Source organism: Sander vitreus, chromosome 17 (assembly GCF_031162955.1).
Source record: "Sander vitreus isolate 19-12246 chromosome 17, sanVit1, whole genome shotgun sequence".
Lineage (NCBI taxonomy): Eukaryota > Metazoa > Chordata > Actinopteri > Perciformes > Percidae > Sander > Sander vitreus.
In genome coordinates, this window is record NC_135871.1 from 17645537 (window position 1) to 17671349 (window position 25813).

At 38.1% G+C, this 25813-nt stretch overlaps 4 protein-coding genes across 6 annotated transcripts; 2 read left to right on the top strand and 2 right to left on the bottom strand.

The window, feature by feature from the left end:
• Window positions 1-49: 49 nt before the first annotated feature.
• Window positions 50-4543, bottom strand: sar1ab (secretion associated, Ras related GTPase 1Ab). 2 transcript variants are annotated; one of them, XM_078273667.1, is made up of 7 exons: window positions 4463-4543; window positions 3312-3382; window positions 2549-2668; window positions 2385-2450; window positions 2201-2304; window positions 1958-2089; window positions 50-1257 (listed from the first exon to the last, which is right to left on the bottom strand). In XM_078273667.1, the coding sequence occupies exons 2-7, from the start codon at window positions 3367-3369 to the stop codon at window positions 1141-1143; spliced, it is 597 nt and encodes a 198-aa protein (XP_078129793.1). In that variant the 5' UTR covers window positions 3370-3382; window positions 4463-4543; the 3' UTR covers window positions 50-1140. The 2 variants fall into 2 exon arrangements, with proteins under 2 accessions (XP_078129793.1, XP_078129794.1); XM_078273668.1 differs by having other exon boundaries at window positions 3312-3402; window positions 4463-4533.
• A 1227-nt stretch (window positions 4544-5770) lies between these two features.
• ppa1b (inorganic pyrophosphatase 1b) lies at window positions 5771-10919 on the bottom strand. The gene is made up of 11 exons (XM_078273588.1): window positions 10754-10919; window positions 8746-8810; window positions 8135-8188; window positions 7628-7747; window positions 7393-7479; window positions 7112-7238; window positions 6903-7030; window positions 6576-6661; window positions 6378-6453; window positions 6229-6268; window positions 5771-6125 (listed from the first exon to the last, which is right to left on the bottom strand). Exons 1-11 carry the CDS (start codon window positions 10812-10814, stop codon window positions 6094-6096), a joined length of 876 nt encoding a protein of 291 aa, XP_078129714.1. The 5' UTR covers window positions 10815-10919; the 3' UTR covers window positions 5771-6093.
• Window positions 10920-11787: 868 nt separating this feature from the next.
• On the top strand, window positions 11788-16060 carry eif4ebp2 (eukaryotic translation initiation factor 4E binding protein 2). The gene is made up of 3 exons (XM_078272965.1): window positions 11788-12106; window positions 13754-13933; window positions 14147-16060. Exons 1-3 carry the CDS (start codon window positions 11974-11976, stop codon window positions 14173-14175), a joined length of 342 nt encoding a protein of 113 aa, XP_078129091.1. The 5' UTR covers window positions 11788-11973; the 3' UTR covers window positions 14176-16060.
• Window positions 16061-18038: 1978 nt separating this feature from the next.
• On the top strand, window positions 18039-24518 carry rps24 (ribosomal protein S24). 2 transcript variants are annotated; one of them, XM_078273412.1, is made up of 5 exons: window positions 18039-18117; window positions 18820-18885; window positions 18986-19195; window positions 22707-22820; window positions 23805-24518. In XM_078273412.1, exons 1-5 carry the CDS (start codon window positions 18115-18117, stop codon window positions 23808-23810), a joined length of 399 nt encoding a protein of 132 aa, XP_078129538.1. In that variant the 5' UTR covers window positions 18039-18114; the 3' UTR covers window positions 23811-24518. The 2 variants fall into 2 exon arrangements, with proteins under 2 accessions (XP_078129538.1, XP_078129539.1); XM_078273413.1 differs by having other exon boundaries at window positions 24429-24518.
• Window positions 24519-25813: the final 1295 nt, after the last annotated feature.

Consider the following 25813-nt stretch of genomic DNA (forward strand, 5'->3'; position numbering starts at 1 on the left):
TTACTAATTAAAAATCTGATAAAAATTAGCCAGACAAGAAATATTTAAAGGATTTAAAAAAATATTTATTATGCTCAAACTTCACACGTTTAATAATAATATGACTTACCTTTTATAACAGATACATTACTTCAGGGCTTGATGCTTGATGTAACATAAGGCGAGCCAATATTTTATTGCAAAATATAAATAAGAGCTTATATACAAAATAATGTGTAATATTGCACTAAGAGGACATTTCATGCATATCTTTTGCATGCCCTATTTTTGAGCATCACTCAAGTACTCTCATAATATCACTGCTTGTTGGGAGCAGCCACTAATCACTAAGTACTCAAGTTGTTTCACAGCAATTAACCATCATGAAAACAGGTCGTTTTGCATCCAAGTCTGAGTTTGTTACATCACCTGGTTGTGCTGATGCAGTTAGCATATACTGCAATTATTTAACACTGTTTTGTGCTATTAAATAAAGCTCTTCACAGCAAAATGTCAGTTAATGCACTTGTGGTCACATTCATATAATTGGCCTGTAGTGGTAAACACTTCAATGATAACAAATATGGCGCCAAATCTCTGCAGCACTTTCCAGAAAAACTATTCTGTTCTGGGAAAAATGTTATGTTACTTTGAGATTCCCATTAGTTTGAAAGAAGTAGGATACATATAAAGATATAATTGTAATCTTCATCCTTAACCAAGGAAGAGTAACTCCAAGCACAAAATGTTCACAAAATTGACCTTCACTGTAAGTCTACACCAGCAGCTAAAAATAAACCTGGGTAAGAAACTGGTTCACAGCGATGACATGTTCTATATGGCAGACAGAATTCTCTACAGGCTTTATGTTAAGGAAACCACACTACGAAGATTATTCTCCACATGCAATCTGAACAATACAGACTGATGATTCATAACTTAATCTTTGACTTGCTGTGGTACGATTAATATGGCATACTGATTTCTTTGAACTCATAAATAATACAGGGTATATTAACACAAAACACAACTTTTAACATATTTCCTTCCGGCACAGTTGAAGTCCTAAATATGGTACATAATACAATATCTCCTTATGGCAGGTAGTTTTGTGTGTAACATGTCCTTGTGTGCGCAGGTAGCGTGGTAAAAGAATGTGCATCAGTCAATATACTGGGAAAGCCAGCGGAAACCGTCTCCATATCCTTGTCTCTTCAGCACACTACACATGAAAACTTCCATTGGCCTCAAATTCAGCTCCTTCAGTGACACTTTGCCCTGGAAAGATGCAAAATTACACATACAAAAGTACACATTTTAATTCACAACCAAAACATTTCAACAACCTTTACCACAGACATTGTACAATCAATATCTTAAACCTGTAACTTTCTGCATGTTGTACGACAGCGGGTGGTGTAATATTTGTAGAGCTGTGGTCTTACTCAGTGACATGGTTAAACTGAAACAGGCCTTCCAAATGGCTTACTATTGCATCCTGCTTCCTTTCCCTCTTTTTCCTTGTCTCTTTTGCTGAGAGACAGCAGGTGGTTAACAAGATTAACACTGACAATGAAAAATTAGCATGAGACAGGTACTGTGCCAAATTCTTCTCACCAGCATATTCTTTCCCGCTGCCACTGTGTTTAACAAGAGCAGTGGCGATCTAAGCAGTTATGCCTGCCGTTGGCTAATCAGATTTTTCCAGAGATTTTTCCTTTTCTTCTGTGTTGAAAGGAAGGTAGGTCTGGCCTTGCAAGATTTGTGAAGCTCACTGTTGTTATTATTCAGTGACAATGTCCTTGAAAGACCAGGCACGTACAAATCAACTAATTATTGAATTATAAGTAACTATAGGAAATATGCTGTTTTAGTGTTTCTACTACTTTCCACCATACAGACGGCGTACACATTTTTAAATAAAAACGTGATAGACATCAGCTTTCATTCAAATCATTTAATACCACGTGATCATTACCTTTCCAGTTGTTTGTCCATGAAGACCAAACATTCCTCTGAGTGCATCCTCACTGATGGCCTCCGGACGGTCAATCTTATTTCCCAGGATGAGAACCGGGACGTTTGAGATGGTATCATCTGTCAACAGGGCCTGCAGACAGAAAGAGTCAAATATTCACCAAAGAGACCATTCATATCGATGAAAGCTACAAACAACTGTGTTGTGTGTTGATACACAAGTCAGATCAATATTATAACTTACATCCAGTTCAACTTTAGCCTCTGCTAGTCGCTCATGATCAGCACAATCCACCATGTAGACTATACCATTTATGGCTGGGAGGTAGTTCTTCCAGATCCTTCGTGCTGTGAGAGCAACACAATTTCAGCATGTATGTAACACACAGCAGCAAGTGCATCAAAACAGCATTTTCCTTATTCCCTACCTTGTGTATGACCTCCGAGGTCAAACGTTGTAAAGGTCATCCCAGCTATGGTCAGCTCCTCAGATGCTGAGGACAGAGGGAAAGCACTGACTGTAGATAAGTGCTGAAAAAAGAAAAATCAGATTGACTGCAGAACTAACAACTTGTCAAATCGCTGGATGTACTTGGATGTAGCGTTGGCACGTGCTGTCCAAGTCTGTCGTCTCTGAGCATGTGCAGGAGTGTTGTTTTTCCAGCATTGTCTAGTCCAAGGAACACTAGCTTGCCACTCTTTTTGTACAACCCTGAGGATAAAAAGAAAACAAACAATATGAATATGATATAACCATACTATAAACGTTGATTTGGTTTTTACCAATACCAAAATGTAAAAGGAAATACATTTCTAATGATTCAGAAGAACATTTAGTTACCAAGTGTACATTTGGAGTCTATAAATAGCTTTTTGGAGAGCTATATTGACATATTCATTAAAATAGCTTGTATAATCGTCGTACTTTGTGCATTTTGTGCTGGGTATTTTGTCTATAGCCCCACAGTTTCCTTGACTTCTACTGACAAAGGGCTAGACAATTATCCAGACTAACAAAAAAGTGAAAGACCTACTGTTCTGTTTCTGTAACACATATAATGTTTCTGACACTTTCACATGGCATTTTGGGAAGTTTCCTTACTGGCAAGACCTTATCATGTACAAAGTCAGTGTGTGGTTTGTGAGCTACAGCCATTTTAGTTTGGGTCTGTCATCTCAGGCATTTTTGTTCCAAAATAATAGAAAAATTAGGCGTCAAGTAGAGGAAGGTAATATCAAATAGCACAATGTTGTTGTTTGAGAATTGAAGTTCTGTGTTAAATGTAAATGTATTTTGTTTGACAAAAAAGTTCTGGTGGTTATGGTTGGACAATATTGTTGATATAATACTCTACCTAATAGCTGCAGGACACTGCTGAAGCTCTTGTAGATCCAGTCAAGTATAAAAGACATTTCTCTGGACTGCCTGTAATACAGATCATAAAACTGAAATAATTTATAATGGCACATTAAAGAAGAACACAGCACAGAGGTATTAGTTCATGTTCAAGTTGCCGTCAGACCTCAACCAAGCCCCCTATCCTGTCATAAGCATATACACGAGTAAATGAAAACATGCCAACACAGCACCTAAAGACTATGAAGCATAAGTTAGCAAATACGCATATAATTGAATGTACTGTTGCAAAAGGACTAAATCAAGCACTCATTGTTAAACCTTATTCCTGACCCTGGATTACTCTGCTGGTATGTGTAAGCTCTGTGTAATCACACAAGCTGTAAAGCATGAAAGAAAAGGAGGGCAAACTATGCATTTTGAGATGATAGTTTGTTCTGAGAGCTGTCTCACTAAAGTCACACTGATCTTGCTCTGACTATTTTTATGACAGGTTGTGGCAAGGACACTTGATCTCAGCAGTCACCCCCTGCTTCCCTCTCTCACTCACACACACCTGTCACTTTATGTGAGACATGATGTGCTTGTGGCAGTGAATAGTGAGGCCTTCAGTGACTAAGGCTTCGGGAAATTGCCCAACTGTTGATTACTTTATCATACAATGTTTCAACAGTTGTAAACACCAGACTCCATTTATAAAGTATGGCATTTAATTCCTACGTCTATGGGTTTGCTAAATACTATAACACAACAGGCGTCGTGTACTAAGTTAGCTAACCCTTACAAATGTCAGAAATCGCAGCAGGTTTTCATGCAAATCTCAAATTCAGTATTCCATAACAAATATACATGAATAACACCATAAAACACGACAGGCCACTAAATTCATGACTGAGCTCTTCAGAAATGATTGTTCCAGTGATTTCACGATTACTGCCACAGTTGCGGCTTATCACATGTAACGTTAGCTTATAGTAATGACATCAGCTGTCATACAGTAAACAATGATAAATTTAGTAAACATGAGCGCCAGAACGACTTAACTAAACCTTTATGTCAGGAAAGTGGTTCAACAAGCACAAAACTAGACTTAAAACGAAGTGTAGAAATTTAAACAAAGAAAACTTAATATATAATTTGCGGTATTACCTTGCTCTACCAATGTTTAACTGCCCGTCCGTTGGTTTTTGGTCCAAGCCTGTCCCGTCGACTGACAGTCTACGAGTTTGACAGTTAACCGGAAACACGTCACTAGTTTAATAAAGCGGGAGGAGCCAACATGCCAGTAACGCTTTTCTTAAAAGAAATTAACCATGAACTCTCGTTCCTTTTTTTTTTTTTTTAAACAGGAATTTTCTACAACAGTTATACATAACAATGTTTTAGTCTTAAGTGAAAATTCATTGTTGAAGCACAATTTAAAGTTGTCATAGCCTAATGTATTTGGAATGTAAGGACCCAAAGATTAATAGGATTGTAAAGGTTATCCTGTAGGTTTTATGCACATTTTTTTTCAAATAATTGCGAATTTCCCCATGCGTACTACTATTAAAAATCTGGAATTGATTTTTGCCATTATACATTTTTTTTTCTTTATCAATTTAAACTTAGATTGTAACTCCCATTTTAACGGTTTACCACTAAAGTTATAGGAAAATAAACTAGGTGCACCAGTCTAATAGTACACGTTTATCACAAAAATTAAGCCTTTCACACATCACAAATAACCATGTGAAAACAGTAAGTATAATTGTAAAAATATTACGTTTCAAAAAGAAAAGTAATGTAGGGTACTGAACACTAGGTGGTAGCATTATAACAATGACAGAGGTTCAGTCTAAAGCAGGGATCTTCAACAGGGGGTCCGGGGCCCCTAGGGGGTCCTCAGAGTCAATGCAGGGGGGCCTCCAAATTATTGTTTCAAAATTTAAAAAGTCTTAAGATGAATCCAACATATTATTAGCAAACATAAATCCCCACTGCTTACTAGCCCATAGGTAGTGACTAAGGCTATTCATACAGTTCATCTTAAGGGTTCACTGTGCTACATCTATGTTTAACATTTAAACATGATTTATAAAATCATGCCGACAATTAGTAGGCTATTTTAATAGCTTAGTATTCTATGCAAAAAAGTTATAAAGACGGCCCTACACATTATCGTAGGCCAAGTTTATTATGCAACTTCATTTTAAACAATATATGTAATAGGGGGTCCCTGCTCTGTCCCTCTCTAAGTTAAGGGGTCCTTGGCTTAAAACACTTTGAAGACCCCTGGTCTAAAGTATAGTTTAAAAAGACAAAGACAATTTCAACTTTATTTCCTCACAACTCTTACACCAACTGCTCTCAATCAGTGTGATCATGGCAGCAACAGAAACACAATAGTGCCCTTCGTAATTTAGAATAGATTCTGTAACACAAGTGTTAAGGAAAAAAGAAATCCTACTTTGATGATAATTTAACCAGAGAAACTTTATTAAAGCAGTTCAGTCTCATACATGATGGCACAAGTATCTACAGGAATAGTTTGTGTACTCTGTTTATGACAGCACATCTCTAAAGAGATCTTTGTTAAATAAGTGGAAATTCCTTGGTCAAGACATGGTTACTTTTTTTTAACTTTTCTACAGTATCTAACCACTATCGCTCCATCTACAGACAAGCAGCCAGCCCAGCCCCAGCCAACCACATCCCATCATCCCATTGGTAAGACCCTCTTCAAGTATTCCTATGAAAGATGAGTCCTTCACTCAACTCATATCCAAACAGCTCCTGGTTTACTTCCTCTCATAGTAGAACCATTTATCTACTGCAAAAGAAAACATTAACGTCAATCTCACATCAGAGCAATAAAGTTCACCAAAAATCCAATAATCTGGACATTATTAACAGGTATATTTTTGAAAAGCTACCTGATGAGGGGATATCTTCTTCTTTTCCACAAGGACATGTCTGAAAATAGAGTGAAACATCAGTTATAAAATAAGAATCAAGGAGGAATGAAGTCTGGTGTTGACACATATGATTATGTTGCAAAAAGGGGTGAATAAATCGTACTTACTTCACCAACAACAGCTTTAGCTTCATCCACTGAACAGCAGTAAGGGCTGTCACAGGCCGAGACACACGTGTTTTTGCTGTTTTGCATGATAAGACATAATCATTTATAGTTTAGAATCCATAAACAAACACATTTCAGTTTGTCCTGAAAGCAGCTCTACTTGTTTGCTGTGGTCAGAGCAGTAAGAACAGTGTTTACCAGTTCAGTTCACCAGCGTTGGTCTTTTGGGAAATGAGGGCTTTCCAGAAGTTGTGAGTGCTCTTGATTACTTCAATGGCAAAGTCCTGAAACACAAAAATAGTATGTGCTTAGTTAAAAGCAAGTTTTTTTGTATTTACAGTTAACTATAACTGTGCAAGAACAATCTGTATATAATTATATTTTAATTCTAGTTCAAGTTTGCAGTTCCTTGACACAGCAGAGCAAGTTTAGATAAAAGATGTATTTTATTGACCCCCAAGGGGAAATCTTTGCTTTTTGTCATAGTGAAAATGATGGTTAAATAAGGTATGCTAGGGTGGAGACCTTGTCTTTAAACTCGTCGTTGAAAGCAAACCGGTTCTCTGGTTTCCCATCTGGCACTTTGTACCTCCTGAACCAGTCGACTGTGGACTCCAGATAACCAGGTTTCAGGCGCTGGACGTCACTGATGTCTATACAACAAAACAAGTTCAGTATGACTGATGCAGGACTGCTCAGAAACTCAAACTGAGGGAAAAAAAGGAGGTGCTTACTGTTCAAGTTGTTGGCTTCAGGGTCCTCTACGTTGATTGCAATCACTTTCCAATCAGTCTCACCCTCATCGATCATGGCCAGGATCCCGAGCACCTTCACTGCGATTACCTCCCCACGGGAACACACCTAAGAGAGGACGTGTGAGTTTGCAGTTCATGTTCTGTTGTCAGCGGCATTATCCTTTTTCAGTTAAATTAATGTACACAACAAATCGATAATCACAATGACTTAATGAAGGATGAAAAACACAAGGCTGCCAAATCATCAGCGAGTGCTGTACCTTACTGCCGATCTCACAGACATCAATGGGGTCGTTGTCACCGCAGCAGTCAGTGTCTCCATCTTTGTGCGCGGGATCTTCCCATGTCTGAAACGCCACAGAACAAAGCCTGTCAGCTGAATTAGGTAAAACTACTAAACATCTGCTGTTGTGCATTTAAAACGCTACAGGATTGATCTTACACCATCACCGTTTTAGGGAGGACACATTAGTATCGGAAAAACAAAAAACTAACCTGAGGAATGGCTCCATAGTTCCATATGTAACCCTTATGTGGGAAAACATTGGCAACGTATCGCAACTTGCCCTTCTTAACATCTTGCTTTATTGGGTTCAAGGGGTCTTTTGTAGCAATCTGAAAATTAATTTGTAATGCTGTTACTTTTAAAGAAATGATTAGTGCTAAAACAACAAAAACTTCATTCATGTTAAATGTGATGCCTTATTGCAATAGAATAACTTCACATATAAACCCAGTTGCAGTCAAAATTATTTGCAGGACTAAAAATCACATTAAACATTCACATTATTTAAATAAGGCTAGAAATGGTAAAACTCAATGTTTAATCTTTCAGCTGAAGGATTACATGTTATTTTTTGGGTTGAAGACATATGATCCATGGGTTATTGAAAACATGTTAAAAACTGTTGGATAAACCGATAAATACATCATGGTCAAGCTAAAGCCAAAGCTTCTAAAATCTGATCCAAAAGTTGATGGAAGATTATCTGACACTCATACCTCCATCTTTGCATTTGTCCACCTTGGTACTTCAACAACCATGTGGAAAATGTTCTGTAAGAGAAAAGAATCTGTCAAAATTATCTTTAAATTATTCTGACATAGTAGAGGACACAACTGAAGTTGACACAATTTGAAAACACAAAAATGCTTTTATAATGTGCTACATTCTAGCTTTTACTTACATTGCTTTTGGTAAAATGTTTTCCATTAATAAGATTAATAGTTTCATAAAGATAAGAATGATCTACTGCAATCACAAATAAAGGCCATTGCCTTCGCAAATAGACTATGACCTTGCTATTCTGGAGAATATTATTTAAAACAGTTCAGTGTCTGTAATTGATATGCTGTAGTTACTAAAAAAAACACATTTCAATAGATAGATATACTCTCTCTCTCTCTCTCTCTCTATCTATCTATCTATATATATATAGATATATATATACACACACACATATATATATATATATATATATATATATATATATATATATATATATATATATATATATATATATATATATATATATATATATATATATATATCATACACACACACACACACACACACACACACACACGGGTAAAGGTGACAGATGCTACCTTACCTGACTCTCATCAGCATATATTGGTATGTCATGGAATGGTGAGATGTATTTTCCTTCAGCATTTTCTGTAAAAGATTAAACACTGTATGAGCATGGCAGACAGAAACAAGCTGCTCCCATCTGTCTCATATCTTCACCAGGGAAATCATGTTGTCATTGTGTCTTGTGGATTTGCCAAGAGAATACATAGGTTTCCATAACTGCTTAGTTTCACTTCTGGATCAAGGTGTGCCAATGAGTTGCTTGATGAAAAGACTGTTTCGTCTATATAGCATTTGCCCTCTGCCCAAATTGTTCAATGAAAAATCTAGGACTGTGCACTTTATTAAACAGACAGTGCCAGTTTAGCTGCCTGCCCAGTAAAGCTAACATTCAGGGAACATTCCCTAAACATTATCTGAAGGTTAAAAAACAATCAGGGAACAATCCTTGAAGGTTTAAAAAATTACGAACGTTCCCAGAATGTCAAGAAAACTTTCCTACATAACGATAAGGGAAGGTTCACGTCATTCAGAGAACCTTTAGAGAACCATCAGACAACGTTCCCTGGAGGTTCTCTTAAGGTTATTTTTTTTAAAAACCTTCAGAGAACGATCAGGGAACAATTCCTGAAGGATTAAAAAAAAAAAAAACATTTATTTTTACCAATAACAAACGTTCCCAGAATGTCAAGAAAACTTTCCTTTCCTTCCGCTGTGGGGGTCTAGCGAACGTTCTCCTACCCATCAGGCATCGTTCACGGAACGTTCCGCGAACCAAATATTGTGGTGAACCACTCTGAATTCTGAACTCTCACCAAAGAATTTCTAATAAGGGACGAAGTTCCACTCTTGTTACTTCCGGCTTCTGAACTGGTTGCAGTTCCACCAGAGTTCCATATAGGGGGCGCTCACAGGCCAGTGCAGAATGAATGGGACTCTATGGAGCTACACCCCTCAAAATCCATTTTTCTCAGGATATAATTTTTTGTCTAGTAATTTGAATGTTGCATTCGAAAGGGGAGGCTAAGAAAATACACACTGCTGAGTGTTAGATTTTTTTTAAGTGGCTTTTTTGTTCTAAAAAGCCTTTTAAAATGTCAATGACGTCATACACATATACGGCCAGAGATACTGCTTTACGACAAGCTTTGGTTGTTTTTAGGTTTGCTAATATTTTAAAGACCACGCCGAAATATTCACTCTGACGTTCTGGTTCTGCTTTGGATACCGTCAAGCGGGATCTCCGATCGTAATCCTTCACTGACCAATCAGCATTCATTAGCAGAATGCTAGCGTGTTATGGGCAACAACGACTCAACCTGTAAGAAATCCAAAGGACACAAGTACTCGTTCAGTCAACTTTTGACCTATAATCCATGTTGAACTTGCAAAAACTACAATCAAATCTGAGATTTCTCAAAGACAATCAGGCAAAAGAGACACATTTAGCAGTCTAGCTCCATAGAGTCCCATTCATTTTTGACCATTACAACCTGAGTCTTTGAAAATGTGACTACAAACTAGAGGGAGTTTCTATAAAAATGGTTAACGAGGATAATCAATAATCGGTCTGTGCAACTACAGTGAGCGTTAAGTCCAACAGGTTAACAACTCAATCTTGTTATCATATCTACGAGTTTATTAACGCATTATCGTCAGAGAGGGCGTTATCCCCCAACTCCAAGCTTTTATGATTTTATGCTAGATGACGTGTTAAAGCACCTTGCGAGATTTCCCGAAATAACAATTTCCTTCTAGAAAATTCAGGCAAGAAGAATAAGGGTGTAAGGTCAACAATAAGACCTACTGTGACGTTAAATCAGAAAGCGGACAGACGAAAGGCACAATTGGTTGACGCAACTTGACATGGCTCAAACTTAACAATTACTGATAGGATAAAAAAGCCAGCAACAACAAATGAATAAGCGACACGTGGGAGGTTGCAGCTAGCCTGTGGGGTTTATAAAAAAATACCTCAGAGTAGCACATTGGCAAAACTCTATCATTTCTACTTAGTTTCTACTTACTGAAGAACAAGCGGTAGCTTAGGGAGTTCGGGTTTCCCCTCTCTTCCACTGTGAAGCTCATGTTCAATTGCAGGCTTGTGTGTTGTCTCAATCTCTGCTGTCTGGCTCTGGGACGGAGGATGGCGGCGGAAGGAAAGTTCGTCTGCAGGGTAGGTAGGTAGACAGAAAGGGCACAGCGCATGCGCACTTTGCCTATGATACCTTCAGAGGCTATCGGAAATAACGAACTTAACAGGGGAAAATGCCCAAAATGAGTAAGTATGAGTGGATGTTTGCATTGTGTATAAAAACAGAATTGAAGTCAAAGTCTATGGATGAACAGCAAGATCACTGTTGTAATGTAACACACAATGCCATCTGGTATTGGGTTATCAAAGTAACTATAGTGTTTATTTGAGGTATTAAAGACTCTGTTGCAGCTGATAAAATATACTGAATATATTTTTGAAACAGTCAGTGCCTCTCCCTGGCCATCATATTTTTTCCCCTCATAGACCACATCACTTGGTCCTATCATTGAATAAAATGGAACCACAAATAATTGAAAAGTACTCCCATACTTTAATCTGTGCAATATCATAGAGGAAATGTCAAGCAGTGATCCATTACGCTTACGCTTGAATAATTACAACATATATTATATTTATGTCAAGAATTAATCGATTAACCGATCCTGGTATTCCAAGCCTTTATACACAAATTACACAATTAACATGGAAACGTTCAAAGATACGACGCGTCTAAAACAATCTTGATCTAGTCTGGTCGAATTGAAGTTTAAACTTGATTTAACTCTTTAAATCGCAATTAAGAAAATCTGGATCTTAATCTTGTATTTGAATTATTCTTGTAAATTGTGTAAATTCAGTCTATTTTCTACCAGACTGCAGAATTTCTAAACGAAATTCAACAAAAGGGAGAGGGAGAGGGAGATAGGGTGAGAGAGCGAGAGAGGGTGATATGTTTCTTTAATTATAAAATGTAGGCTGATGCTCCAGCTCCGTACCGCTGACTTCATATCCGCCCGCAGCTTGTCGTGCTTCCTGCCTTTGCTGAGGGAGGGGACGGTGCTGACGGCTGGGAGGACGAAAGGGGAGACAAGAAAGCTTTTGGGAAGATATAAGAGAGTGGGGAACTGCCCGGGTTTCCACCGTCCGTCGGGAAAAAAAACACCCTAATTTGCTGTAGCTGCTGAATTTGTCACCGAATCGGCGCAGAAAATGTCGACCAGTCGTCAGTTTAGCGAGAGCAGGGCCATCCCGACCAGGACGGTGTTGATCAACGACACAACGCAGCTACCTCATGACTATTGTACCACCCCTGGAGGCACTTTATTCTCTACCACTCCTGGAGGTAAGGGGTTACCCCGTCTACTAATCTTTATCATTAAGAAAATGGAGGGTAATTATCATTTTGTCGTGTTTTGTACTCTCACCAAACCTGTAACAGTTCATGTCACTGTGGCCTATAGGCTTCTGGCTGCCTTGTCATCCTGATCAAAACAAAAACAAGGCTTAGCCCCGCCCCTGTGTTCTCTCGCGGCTGTCTGATTGGCTGGTTTGCAGCGCAGAGTTCTTATGAATGCATTGTTACTGTACCTATTGCAGTTATATTTAAAGAAGGTGTAAATGTTTTGTTTGCCACCCATGGCAAACATAAATGTGATTACCAACAGCTTTAAGCAAATAATGTGCATGAGCTATGTATAGCTAGATTGCAATGTATACTTAATATCAGTGTATGCTTCAGATCAGTGTAGCCCTTTTCAGACAAGGAAGTACAATAAATCTAGGATACTGTACCCATATCACTGCATGACTGTGATCTGCTATGTCAACACTGTGTTGCTGACATGCATTATATTTGTACAGACACTGCATAGGAATGGTATTCTTTCTGTCAAGGGTTTTTATGTTATTTTGATTATCGATTCATTGTTTTGCCTATTAAATGTCAAAACATATTGAAATGTCCATCACAGTCCAAGGCGAGTCCAGTCAAATATATTCAGTTTACAATGATATAAACCGAGAAAAGTAGCAAATCTTCACATTAGAGAAGCTGGAGCCAAAAAACTGTTCATTTCTATCAAAATGTTTGCCTATGTATTTTCTGTAAATCAACTAATTAATTAATCGACTAATCATTTCAGATCTAGTTCAAATACACATTTTGTTTGAGACTATTGTATAGTTAAGTATTGTTTAAAGCAGTGGTTTTCAAACTGGGAGCATAGAGCCATTGCACGGTGGCACACATAACCAGAGAAACAAATTAAAAAATTAAGTGAAACTAGAGTTTAACAGCCTTTGGTCACAGAAGACATTTTGACCTGTCAAACACAGGTGTTACTGCTAAAATTAATTGCTGCATTGCATTGCAATAATTGCTGGAACTGAGCCATCATTATCATTATTAGTTCCACCTGTGCTTTTCTGCCATGCCAATTTAAAGCGTCTGCTGTAAAAAAAGTCAGTGAATCTGATTAATGTGGAAACGATAGATTAAACCAGTGTGCCAAGTGATGCCATAAAGGCATTCAAGATCAAGGTTAACCAGATGTATTCAGAAAGCAAATGACATACAGTGCAAAATAGACCATTTTTTTACTCTTGTGAAGCAAACTTGTCAGTGAAATCAAACCATGAAGGTTATCGTGCGCTCACAATAATATAGCGGGAGAACCTTGTCTTGTGTGTATAAACTCTGACAGTTTGAGCATTGTTTAATTTTTGCAGCAGAACCTACTGAATTACATGCAAAAATGAAACATGCAGCTGAACACATTTAATCATATGCCTCAGAACAGACTGAAAGTGGCAGAGGGGTAAACATGTTTTACTAAAGTATAAAGGTAGATCTTAGACAAGGTGGCTCTAATCTGGGCCCTCTGAATGAAGGCCAGCCTTCTGACTCACAGCACCTTTTAATAGCACCCGCATTATATATTTCCTCAGATAAAGCACGTGTAACCGAAACTTGATATGTGTCCTGTTACAGGAACCCGGATCATCTATGACCGCAAGTTCCTACTCGACAGGCGTAATTCTCCTATTGCTCAGACTGCCCCAGCTCACCTGCCTGTCATCCCTGGAGTGACCAGCCAAAATGTCCTGAGAGAGAACAAGAAGAATGAAGCCAACAACCACATCAACAAACATGATGGCAAGCCCATAACCGGTAAGAGTTACTATATGGATTGAGAAACCCAACTTATGTAATGAAGTGTTTTGTTGGTATAGTCCCCAATCCATCTCGTCTCAAATATGTGACAAAAACACTCTCTGCTGTTGTCCTGTAATTATTTCACCTAATCAACACCATGATAATAAAACAACCCAGCATATTCCAAAAGTGTCTCAACACATTGTTGCCTGGGTTTTTGTTTTCCAGATGATGCTCAGTTTGAAATGGACATCTAACAGAATGGAACCACACCAGCAAAAGCAAATGACCTGGCATCACACGTGCCAGTGGCTTGGCTTGTAGAAACCAATGTTGTGTGAGCCCTCATGGCAGCCATCTTCTTTAGCTCTCTGTCTTGCTGCTGGATGTAATGTGTGTAAACCATGGGGATTCAGTGTATCATACATACAGGTACAGTGTGGCCAACTCTGGAAACAGTTTATTTGTATAGATATTCCATGGTTACCAGTTGCTGTACAAACAATGAGGGAGCAGAACTGAATATTATGTGCTCACATTGTCCAATTAGTAGACTGCAGTGCTCATCCTCCAGTGTTCCGTGAGTCCAGATCTTTAACAGAGCACACTGTGAAACTGAGAATATTCCAAGTTAATTGGGGGAGGAAGTGGTCATTATTTAGTACTGGCCTTAGAATCAGTCAAAAGCTTTGATATTCATCACAGTCTTTGGTTTTGAAGACCCTTGTAAGCATGCTATTTTAAGTGGTTTTTATTTCTTTTTGGTTTTTGGAACTACTTGAAAAGCTCCACAATGTATTATCAGTTGTTTGGTCTGTTGAGTTTTCTGTGATGGTATGCAAAGGGACGCTGTGTTGTTGTTTTTTATTTTGCAATTAGGTGAAGATTTCATGGCATTCCAAGACTTAAATTTCCATTTCCATCTTTTTTAAAGATTTTTAGGCCGTGATTTAACATTAAATGATTGTATTTCCCACTATCACGTAAAGCTAATTATGAATCTGACAATTGAAAACAAGCTTTTCATTTAGAATTAAATTTCAGTACAGTATAACAATATCAAGCCACTCTATTCATCACTATCGTGACCTTGCTATACATGTTGTTTACACATTTCCTGCTGAGAAAAAATAATAAGCTTCTTCTCCAGAGTTAAAGGTGCAGTAGGTAAGACTTATAAATCTAACTTTATGTCATATTTGCTTAAACTGACCCTATGTTCGAGTAGAAATACATGAAGTAGGTAATTAAAAAAAAAAAAAAAAAAAAAAGAAGAAAAAATCCAGCTCCTCTGGCACCACCTACAGCCTGTAGTGTGATTTGCAAAAGTCCACAGCTCCCTGTTCAGATGCACCAATCAGGGCCAGGGGGGGGGGGGGTCTAACTGCGCATCAATCACTGCTCATGAACATTCATTCATTCTCCTTTGTGGGGGGAGGGACTTAGGAGACCGTTTTGGGTTTTAGCAGAAAGGGGGGAGGGACTGAGAAGTTGTCGATGTTCAATGTTTTTGGCTAAGTCCTGGATCTTCGCAATCCTACCTACAGCACCTTTAATGTCACTTTGACCTAACTGGTTTGTTTAGTTGGCAAGAGCTTTGGGTTCATTATTTAAAAAAATCTAAGAAAGGAGGTAATACTTGGCACAATTTGTCAGCTGTTTTTAAATAACTGGACCAGATAAAAGGGTTAATATGGAAATGGTTAATATCCCAATGGTCATTTTTGGGTGAAATACAAGATGATTTTTGAAAAACTTCAAATTATCCAAATGTTTTATATGCATTTTATTTTTTAATACAATTCCTTAGTATTGAGGGTATTTGTTTGGGTATCAGCACTGACTGTCAAGCCTTTGGATTTGTTACAAGTGTCAAGAACCCAGAAGAAGAATTGTTTGCTTCAGGCTTGATAGATGCTGTCCCTTAATCTACAAATCTGTCTCCAGTGTCCTTAATCCATTACTTTTATTTTTTTCATGCTTCATGTCTGTCCATGCCTTACTTTAAATCAAATGCAGTAACTACAACTAGGTTCCTAGTCATCAATTTGTACTTTCCAACAGATGTTTATTTTTTCACTGTAACATTGAACAGGAAATGTTGTACTTGGCAATTGAGCAAAATAAATACTTTTTATGTTTTTTAATATTATTTTCCTTGAAGCAGCTGTAAAGCTTGAAACTGTGATGCCGCACTTTTCATTTTGGGATTCTGAAGTTCAGATGGCGATGTGTTTAAAAGAATGCCTCATGCTCATTTAGTCCCTATAATTAGTTTGTTTTTTTACACCCCGCTCATAGTCCTGTCTGCTAATTGTACTCTGTAGCAGCTCTTAATTTAATCACCATGAAGTTCCCATTTTTCATTCAAAATTCATTCACACCACAAGTTTGTTTCTCTGTATGACTGGAACCACTGAATGGCTGAAATGATGTCTATCAAAGATTTTCTTTTTGTTCTTTTGGGCTTTGTCATTAATTCTGGCCATGTTTGGTGACAAATACATGGAGGGGTTGCTTAAACCCAATTTGCATTGCACATTTTTGGCGATAAAACTTTCTAATACTGCATCATAATTTCACATTGCATATTTATTTCAAACAGTTTGGTTTGACAATGAGGGCTTAACATTGTGTGTTGAAAGAGACTTACTGTAACTTTCTGTTCTGATTTTAAGTACCTTTTTTATTTTAAATGAAACTACAATGCCAGTGGACACTGTTGCTGCAAGATCAATAAAGTTCTGTAACAACAAAATACTGTTTTAATTGTCTCTATTTTGTGTGGTTTTAGCTATTTTTTTATGTGACAAAAAACATTGATGGAATCATTTAACATGACTCAGTGAGGGCCATTATTCTTACTGCGATTCAATAAGGAGCTGTTCTGTTCTGTATGTTTTTACCAAACCTTTTCTCAGTATGTTGTGTTAGTAACTGATTCATGCTGGTCAAGAGAGCAGAGCCCTTTTTCCACATCTTAAATGTCACATCACAAGTACCAATTAACAAACATTTTGTGTTATTTCCTATTCATGGGACTCTATGTTTTTAGACAACTAACCAGACTAATTTATGTGAACTAGTAAATGCTTTCTATAAAGAAAGGCAATGCATGGAAAGTATGTTAGGCGTTTAGGTGGGTATACATGAACCTACAGTCACTCATTAATATAATACACTTCATATTGTGCTAAACAAGCTCTTCTTCATGTGTACATCCAAGCCTGGTTTTTGTCATTTTATTAATATCACAATTTAAGGGAATTTACATCACTAACTTCAACATGCAACTGTCTTTTTGAGGGGGCCTGTGTCAGTATTTAGTTTTGAGTCATTATTTACTTAACTACATTTTGACATGTATTGTGTTTACATGGAGTATATTCAAATTAACACAAACTAACTGACGTGGGAAACCTAGGGCCAGTTTCAATCGAGGATAGCACTACTGGTTGGTTTCTGGGTGTTCGGTCAAGTGACAGGGTACATTTAAAGTGTACAGAGGGTGGAGATGGGAGGGGCAGTAGGGTCCCTACAACAGGTATGTATACATGTAACAAACGTGTATTTCCAAAACTAAATTATGTTGTACATTTAATAACTACAATGTGCTTCTTGCTGTCATTAGTTACCTTAATAATTAATATCCTGCTGTGGTTATTGACGTCTTACTGGCTCATCTTCTGATGGCACTAGCTAATATTCAGACGTTGGATGATTGACGTCTAGTGGACTAAAGAAGAACCGCAGGTGACGTTTTCCTTAATGTTAGTTTACCCAAAGAACTTTTACAATTTTACAATGTACACATCCAAACGTCCCAGCCTGTGTATTCAATTCAAAGTTTGTGCTTTTCATTCTAGCCCCATTTTTCTAGCTCATTTTCGTCGTCAGCATGAACACTGAAATAAAAAATAATGTTTTGGTGGCGAAAAAAAGATCCGGTCTTTGCCTAATTACACTAACTTCCTATTTCTTTGTAACACATTTTAAATATTTTATCATGTACTAGCTCTATATTACGTTTACTGAAAGAAAAAGAAAACAATTCCTAGTAAGAGTTCCTAAATTGTGTTTACGTTTTTAGATCAGGCAACACAAGTACGTGCCCACTCAATTTTCTGCAGGCATTAATCCGGTCGCCTGCTGGTCCTTCCTCCTTTTCTACGTCCCTGAGCGAGGCCGGCGTCAAGATGGTGAGTCTTGCAGTAAAATATCAAGTAAAATCAGTCGTTCATCGAAGCCATCCGTCCACCGGCATACATTTCATGTCCATAATGTGATCATTTAAGTGTGCGCTCTAATAAAATGTCAATATTGATGGGGTCTGATACTGTCTTGAGAGTAAATTCAGCCACCATCTAAATGCTATCCTCACTGATGTCTTTCCGGACGTTGTACACACTGTATTTACCTTCTTTGGGATGGCTTGTGTAGTTTCCGCTCCACTTTTTTTTCCACTACATAATCTATTTAACCTACACAGTTGCTGGAAGACGCACTGGAGTATTTAGACGTACATTGGTAATCAATAAAGAAACGTGAAGTCCTAGCTCCCAGCGGCTAACGTTAGCATACACAACACTGATGGCCATGGCATGGCCCTCATGCTACGTGAACAGGAATATTAAACTACTGTAGTACTACTCAGTGTTATCAACTGGCACATAAAACCAGGCTGCATTGAGTCCGGGAAGCATTTAAGTTTCCTGGAAAGCAAGCTGTCTTTGCCAGTAAGATAAAGATAATGTTGTGACAGCATGTAGCTAGCTACCTGGTGAGGGAAGCTGCAACGAAAGGCTGGAGCCTGTTTTTAGTGTGGAGAAGGCTGGAAATCAAGTTGTCGTTGAAATATTGTGCGGTAATAAGCATCATCTTCTACTTTCTCCCACCTTCAGAATGACACAGTAACAGTCAGGACCCGCAAGTTCATGACGAACCGGCTGCTTCAGAGGAAGCAAATGGTAAGCGTTTAAACCCCTCTACAATGTCCATTGTGTTGATGCCATCATGAGCTGAGTTTTAGGGTCATACATTCACGTATTCACTGCCTGTTTTCTGTAGGTTGTCGATGTCCTGCATCCCGGGAAGGCCACAGTCCCCAAGACTGAAATCAGGGAGAAACTTGCCAAGATGTACAAGACCACACCTGATGTTGTGTTCGTATTTGGCTTCAGGACTCAGTTCGGTGGCGGCAAGACAACAGGCTTTGCCATGGTGTACGACTCCCTAGACTACGCCAAGAAGAATGAGCCCAAACACAGACTGGCCAGAGTGAGTTTTAAACCATTGTCTACATGAATGCTGTAGTTTTTTTCCAGAGACGGTGGTGTTTATTAGCAGAAGGCATCCCTTTTCAGCCATCTAACAAATTTTGCAGCAGCAAAATGTCTTTTCCGGACCTCAAATGCAGTTCTTTGGAAACAATTTTTTACTGGACGGCCTTTGCTTGTATTACAGAAGGTCTTAACTTCCCTCAGAGTTGTCACTGAATATACCCCATTTTGCATGTGCATCATGTGAAGTAGTTACAGCACTTAACAGTTAAACAGGTTGGATGATGGGTGAAATTGAAAGGTATGTGAGGTTATACCATGAAATGCAAGTAGATTATCCATAATATCTATCAGATACTGTTGGAGGATAATGTTGGAACAGCCCATTTATTTGGAGGCAGTTTAGGTAATATTTTGTTTAATGTAGGCATATGCACAATTTGAGTTAAGTTTTTATTATCAAAATCTAATCAGCCATGGCCCAATGTAGTCCATGTATTAATACAGTTTTAAAGCACATCTTTTAGTGCTTGTCATCAGGGCTGCACAATATTGTTTCAGCATAAACACTGCTCTACAAAGTGACAATAGAACAGATGTGTGATATGAAATATAATGAAAACAATAATTGTTAAGTTATCCTCATCGACTGTCTTCTATAGGCTATTCAAGAGATTATGGAGTAATAAAACTTAAGTTGCTCGTCACTTCAGCTTTGCACAAGATGAGTCCATTAAATATATGGGGGATTTGTCAGATTGACTTATTTCTACAGGAAACAGGGAAACAAAATTGTATATTACATGGTAGGGAAGGCAAAGACATTTCTCCGTTCTCACCTGAGGTGGACACTGTTACTTACTTTACTGCTGCAGTGTTTTACCATTGCACTTTGACCTAGCAGCTAGCAGAGTTTTCTTCTGCTTATATCTTAATCCCGACTAAACGGCACGGTTAAATTTCAGCATACATGCACGTTTTTAGCCTAAAACAGAGCAGCTTAAATTGGTAGAGAGAGCGCAACAAGTTAGCAGACTGCCGAATCGCTCTCTCTGCTTAGCTCAGCTGCTAGACCCCTGTACTGTGAAGCGTATGCCCCTTGGCACTTTAAAAAACCCAAAAAAAAAACTTTATTGATAATAAAGCTTTCTGAACTGTCTGTGGAATAGATCAACGGAGAGGAGAGAAAGCAGCACTGCCGTAAATGACAGCAACACGCAGTAAAGACTCACATTTAGCTGAAAAACAGTGTACTGCAACATATGTTGCAACTTTAAAGCCTTTTTTTTTCTTTCTTTTTTTCGGGGTTAACACCCTTCACCTTACCGGCAGTTTTGATTACAGATAGACACTGTCTTAAGAAGCTCAAGCTTGTTATGTTCACTTTTAACTCACTTTTCATCATTTTCGCTATCTCTTTTTTCCTTTGCTTATCATCACAGCCGCACTTATACCCTACTCTCAGCGCGTGCTCCCTTTGCGCGACCACACGCGCTGACACGACTCATTTAAGGCACCCTATTATTCTCGCTCTAACTTACGCTACTCTCTTAACTGGGGTTGCGGTTAACTGCCATATCATGGCGATGCGTTGCTTCTTCACCGCAGTAAGAAAAGACCTATACCGTCACAGCCCTAGTCTTGTTACAGTAGCCAAAGAGTCAAAAAGTGAGTGATAAATAAAAATGAAACCTCTATTGTGATATAATACTAGATATAGTCTTAGATTTTGGATATTGTAATATGACATTTTTCTGTGTAACTTACCAGACTGTTCTAGCTGTTCTATTATTTGCCTTTACCCACTTAATCATATCCACATTACTGATCATTTTGATTATTAATTAAAGATTCTGAAATTTTCCCCAATTGTAAACCCTACAATATTGTCGCAGTATCAATCGCGGTATTTGGTAAAATGATGGTGCTTAGGGATGTAACGATACTCAACTCACGATTCACAATTCAATTTACGATTTTAAGTTCACGATAAGATTTTCTCAGGAATGTTTTCAACAGAATGAAATGACTGACAAAATATTCCTTTTTATTTATATAAACTGCAAAATAGCAAGTGTGTCCTTATTAAAAGTGCAACTGAAATAGTATTTTATCTTAAATAACTAAAATTAGTCTTATTTATTGCTAAGGCCATATGGTTACATTTAAATGGTTTATTTAAAATGTAATAACTTAAGAACAACTTTTTATTACCAGTCATTTGCTGTTCAACAACAAAAAGAAGAAACACTAGATGGTAGAAGGGTATTTTACAACATTGAACGCAACACAAGCTTACGGAGCTGTACTTAAACGCAACACCAGTCCCATCTCTGTTTACATCGGCAGTGGCCACACTGTCAAGTGTCGGGTATACTCCAGTGCGACACCGTGCGCGAGCCTCCGTCGATGGCGTGCGCGCTACGAGCATGCACTGAGATGTTTATGCTCACTGCATTGCTTGTTGCACTACTCTCCGAAACACCAGAGGGCGTACAAACAAAATGATCTGTGAATAGTGAAGTAGTAGAGAAGAAGAGAGCAGAAGTTAAACTAAGCAGGCTGTCTGGCAACAGAAGTAAACATCCATGATAAACACCAATGTACCGCAAAACATTACAATTATCTACTTTTAATCATTAATGTAACTGTTTTTCTCCTAATCGAAATGACTGGTCAACTGACTGCAACACTGTTAAGAACACTCTTTCCATGAAGCAGTTTTTTTAGCTTTGATAAAACGATCTCATGTTTTTCCACATTTTCCCCAAAAATGTTTTTCTCAGTGTGGTGTCTCTATCTCTGACCACATATCTAGAACAGTTGGACTCCCTGTGGTCTGTACATGAAGAATCACAGATGTTTGTAGAGGCGAACCTGCTTTTCCCAGCCGACCATGTTGAACTGAAAGCACAGCGCGCACGTTGAGCGCGTGGTTACAAAAATTCAGAGGTGCACGACCACGAGCCGCAACCGCTTGCGGAGCCTTCACGCTAATAACAGCCGTGGTGATGTCATTTTATGGCTTGCGCACCGGGAACACCGCAGCTACCATAAACGAAGCTTCAAAGCTAGTCTGCTCTCTTTAACTGCAGACTGTACGTCCCGATGTCGGAATCCTTTCCAATGAAATACAGTCACACTTTACACAGTTTTGTGTTTAAGCCAGCTAATAGTACCTGCTGTGTAATGTTAGCTAGCATCACGCTCTGGGCTCTTTTTAAAAATTGCATTGCGGTTCTTTTTTTTATCTCAAACCGTTGTAATCTTTACACATTTAAATATTTTTTTCTCATTACATCCCTAATTGTGTTATTTAATTTATTGGTATTTAATATCGCCCAACCCTACATTGTTGCTATAAATGCCGGAAAAGCCACCAATATGACTTATGGGTTGGCAATATTGACAATGATGTGCTCATTGTAGAAGCAATATCAAAGTCAGTAGGTTATGATTGTGAGTGTTGAGTATAATGTAATAAATATGAAACGCTTTGTGTTCCTCAGCATGGTCTCTATGAGAAAAAGAAGACCTCCAGGAAACAGCGCAAGGAACGCAAGAACAGAATGAAGAAAGTACGAGGCATCAAGAAGGCCAGTGTGGGCGCTGCTGGCAAAAAGGTATTGTGACCGTTAACTCAACGCATGTTGTTTCTTGGCTCTGTTAAAAAAAATTTTAAATAAGTATTCCTGTGATAGTTTTCAATAGTATGCCATAGGGAAATATAATTCTTTCCTTATCTAAGTAAAGAACAGAAACGCATAAGAAGGCCTCATTTAATTCAGTGCACTTGATTCTTTCTTGACACCTGTTCCTACCCTGCTAATCTTTTTTTACCCCCATGACTCTTTCTGTTTTAATTTCCTTTGTCATTTTTCCAATCATATGTTCTTCTGGAACTGTAGAAGGTAAATGTTGTGCATAAATAGACTAACTGCAGTGTGCAGATAATCCAGGAGTGATAGATATGTAGCTGACTTCTACCTTTACACCCTCACCTACCCATCTGAGAGCTAAATCCTTAAGGCTTTTCCCCCTGAATGTACAGGATGCATCCAATATGAAAGGATTGATCCACTGAATACTTACCTGGCGATTCCTTCTCTTAATACTAATGACTAGCTTGACCTGAAAACTAATTAGTGTTGTAGACCCGGTTTTGAAAACCTATGGCACTGTGAGGAGATCCTACAGCCAATAAGCCAAGAAGTAATTTAAAAAAAATTCCAGTGCTAATCTGTGAAAACTCCTGTAGTAGTTTCTTGTTAGAATGAAACCCTGCATAATCCTGTACCCTCTATGGCACCATCATTGGCCTAAAGTCACCTAGAATAGAACTCTGAATTGCAAAACCCAGCTGGACTGTGTTTTAATATCATACAGCTGCATCTGTAATAGCTACAGCACAACTGGCTTGTAAAATATTGACACTGTCCAGCCATGTCTACCATAGTTTCCATTGGCTTAATTCTGACCTGTGGAGTACAGCCAATACAAATCCATTCAGAGATCTTTTCTTTTCCATGTTTAATTTTTCAACATGTTAACATTATTTTGTTCCATCTTTTGTTCTTGATTTTGCTTCCCATGGATTTCTTTTGCAGAAATGAAGTGTCAGTGTGCAGGTATAGAACTAGAACAAGCATGGTGTGCCATGGTGTTGCACATCAAAAGCTGATAGACCTGAGCTGTGCCATGCATGTCGCACCTTTCTTTCCCCCTGCAGTTTTTCCTTCAGTGTCCCCCCTTCCCATGTTTTTTGAACTCCCTGCTAATAGGTTTTCCCTCTACCCGAGTCTTTTGTACCACTGTTTCTGCTATAATGGACATATCCATTAGGCTTTGCCCACTCTGCCTTACATTTAAGCAGACACAAGTACTTTTGATAATGCTTCAGATCTCTAGTAGATGCGCAACTTGAGTGTAGCATGTGGATCTTAGTTTGTTTTGTTTGTGTGTGTTGAGTGTGGGGCAGTTGAACTAAAAGCCTGCCAATGTGTGAATTTCTCACTGAAATGTTTCCTGAAAATGTCTTACTCAAGTTGTTGGAATGTTTTTATAAAGCTGCAAACAATGATGGGGTTGAAACCTTTTGTCTCTCCTAAAATACTAATAACGTTTGGTTCAATTTGCACACTTAAACTTTAAATTACTCACATTAAGGAATTACATTTTTTGTTGTAGAAATTAAATTGCCTTGTATTAATTTAGCTTTTCTCTCCCTACAGTGAGCCCGGACAGTCAGGGAGGGTCTCCGTGCTCAAGATGTTCTTGTATATTGTCATCAAATAAACTTTGGAAGAAAAAAAAAAACTCAATTTTTGCTCCTTGAATATATTCATTTGAACAATATTTATTTTCTGATGCATGTATTTTAAATTCAGCTCATATCTTTATAGACTCGTGGCTCAAGAAAAAGTTGGTAGGTGTTGTAGTTTGTGTTTGACAGTTGGCAGCTTTGTTGATAGTGACATCCAGTGGTTTTGCAATAACATTACTTCAAAGCACCAAAATAATTGACCTTGCTTTCAAACATTTCATTTTAACTGGGCTTGGTAATGTCAAATGTAATTACTAGCTGGGATTAAAAAGAGCTTGTAATTGTGTTTAGTCAATTTTTAAGTTTTCCTCAAAACTTGACCATTTTTCTCTATTTTATTCTTTCATAATGAAAACAATTATTGGTAGCTTTTTGGCACCAGTAAAATGTATGTGTTGCAGTAATAGTTGAAAATGATGCTGTAGTAACCCAAATGGCCACATGAGGACTCTCTTCACTGAAGAAAATGCAAAACTAGTTATACTCTAAATTACTAAAACTATTACCTGTTGGAAAAAGTATTCATCATGATTGTAGAGGCAAAGCCCCTGATGGCTAAATTGTACTAATGCACAGTTAAGCCACTCTGTGTGGACTTTTTGGACCTTTTTCTGTTTGTAAACACTATTTGGAACAGAACAGATATCCCTCTTTACAACATGACCTTTTCAGATAATTTGCATAGAAATACCCTGGGAGAGTGTTAATGAAGTGATTAAAATGCCAGGGAATGGTCTGTCCTCAGGGTAACCCCCAGCCCACGCCTCTCTCCCAATGTCTTCCATTCTTTTATGGATATAAGCATTTCCCCATGTTGGGGATGCAGGAGCTGCAACCAGGTCTGCCCTTAGGGAATTTTTCTTCTTGGTTTCAGACTAGGAGAACTGTTTGTTTCCTATAAAGAAGCTGAAGAGGAAAGCGAAAATGTTAATGGAAGGTGGAGTAATGATATTAATGAATAATAGCATGCAGCAAGAACAATATGATCTGCCATGCAATGAAGTGCTAAAAATCCTTAACTCCTTTCTTGCAGGTAACACTCCTCAAGAGCGTTATTATTATTATTAGGGACTGCAATTAAGCTCTAAATTACACTTATATATATATATATATATAATAGTCTTCATCCCTGCAATTTGACATAGTTCCATACCTCTACAAAGTCTTAAATGTAGGGCATACACTTCTTCACCAGAGTCCTCAGTGCATACACCACCAGGAAAAAAGGAAAAACAGTAGCTTGGAGGCACTTCCATTGACACATTTTGAGTTGTGGGCCCTTCTTTCCCTGTA

Coding starts and splice junctions, on each gene's coding strand:
- sar1ab (XM_078273667.1), bottom strand. CDS start 3,369: ATGTCTTTTATACTTGACTGGATCTACAAGAGCTTCAGCAGTGTCCTG. Junction 2,305..2,384: donor CCTCGGAGGTCATACACAAG/GTAGGGAATAAG, acceptor TTGCTCTCACAG/CACGAAGGATCTGGAAGAAC. Junction 2,090..2,200: donor AGGCTAAAGTTGAACTGGAT/GTAAGTTATAAT, acceptor TTCTGTCTGCAG/GCCCTGTTGACAGATGATAC.
- ppa1b (XM_078273588.1), bottom strand. CDS start 10,814: ATGAGCTTCACAGTGGAAGAGAGGGGAAACCCGAACTCCCTAAGCTAC. Junction 8,811..10,753: donor AAGCTACCGCTTGTTCTTCA/GTAAGTAGAAAC, acceptor AATCTTTTACAG/AAAATGCTGAAGGAAAATAC. Junction 6,269..6,377: donor CTAAAGCTGTTGTTGGTGAA/GTAAGTACGATT, acceptor CTCTATTTTCAG/ACATGTCCTTGTGGAAAAGA.
- eif4ebp2 (XM_078272965.1), top strand. CDS start 11,974: ATGTCGACCAGTCGTCAGTTTAGCGAGAGCAGGGCCATCCCGACCAGG. Junction 12,107..13,753: donor ATTCTCTACCACTCCTGGAG/GTAAGGGGTTAC, acceptor GTCCTGTTACAG/GAACCCGGATCATCTATGAC. Junction 13,934..14,146: donor TGATGGCAAGCCCATAACCG/GTAAGAGTTACT, acceptor TTTGTTTTCCAG/ATGATGCTCAGTTTGAAATG.
- rps24 (XM_078273412.1), top strand. Junction 18,886..18,985: donor TGCTTCAGAGGAAGCAAATG/GTAAGCGTTTAA, acceptor TGTTTTCTGTAG/GTTGTCGATGTCCTGCATCC. Junction 19,196..22,706: donor CCAAACACAGACTGGCCAGA/GTGAGTTTTAAA, acceptor TGTGTTCCTCAG/CATGGTCTCTATGAGAAAAA.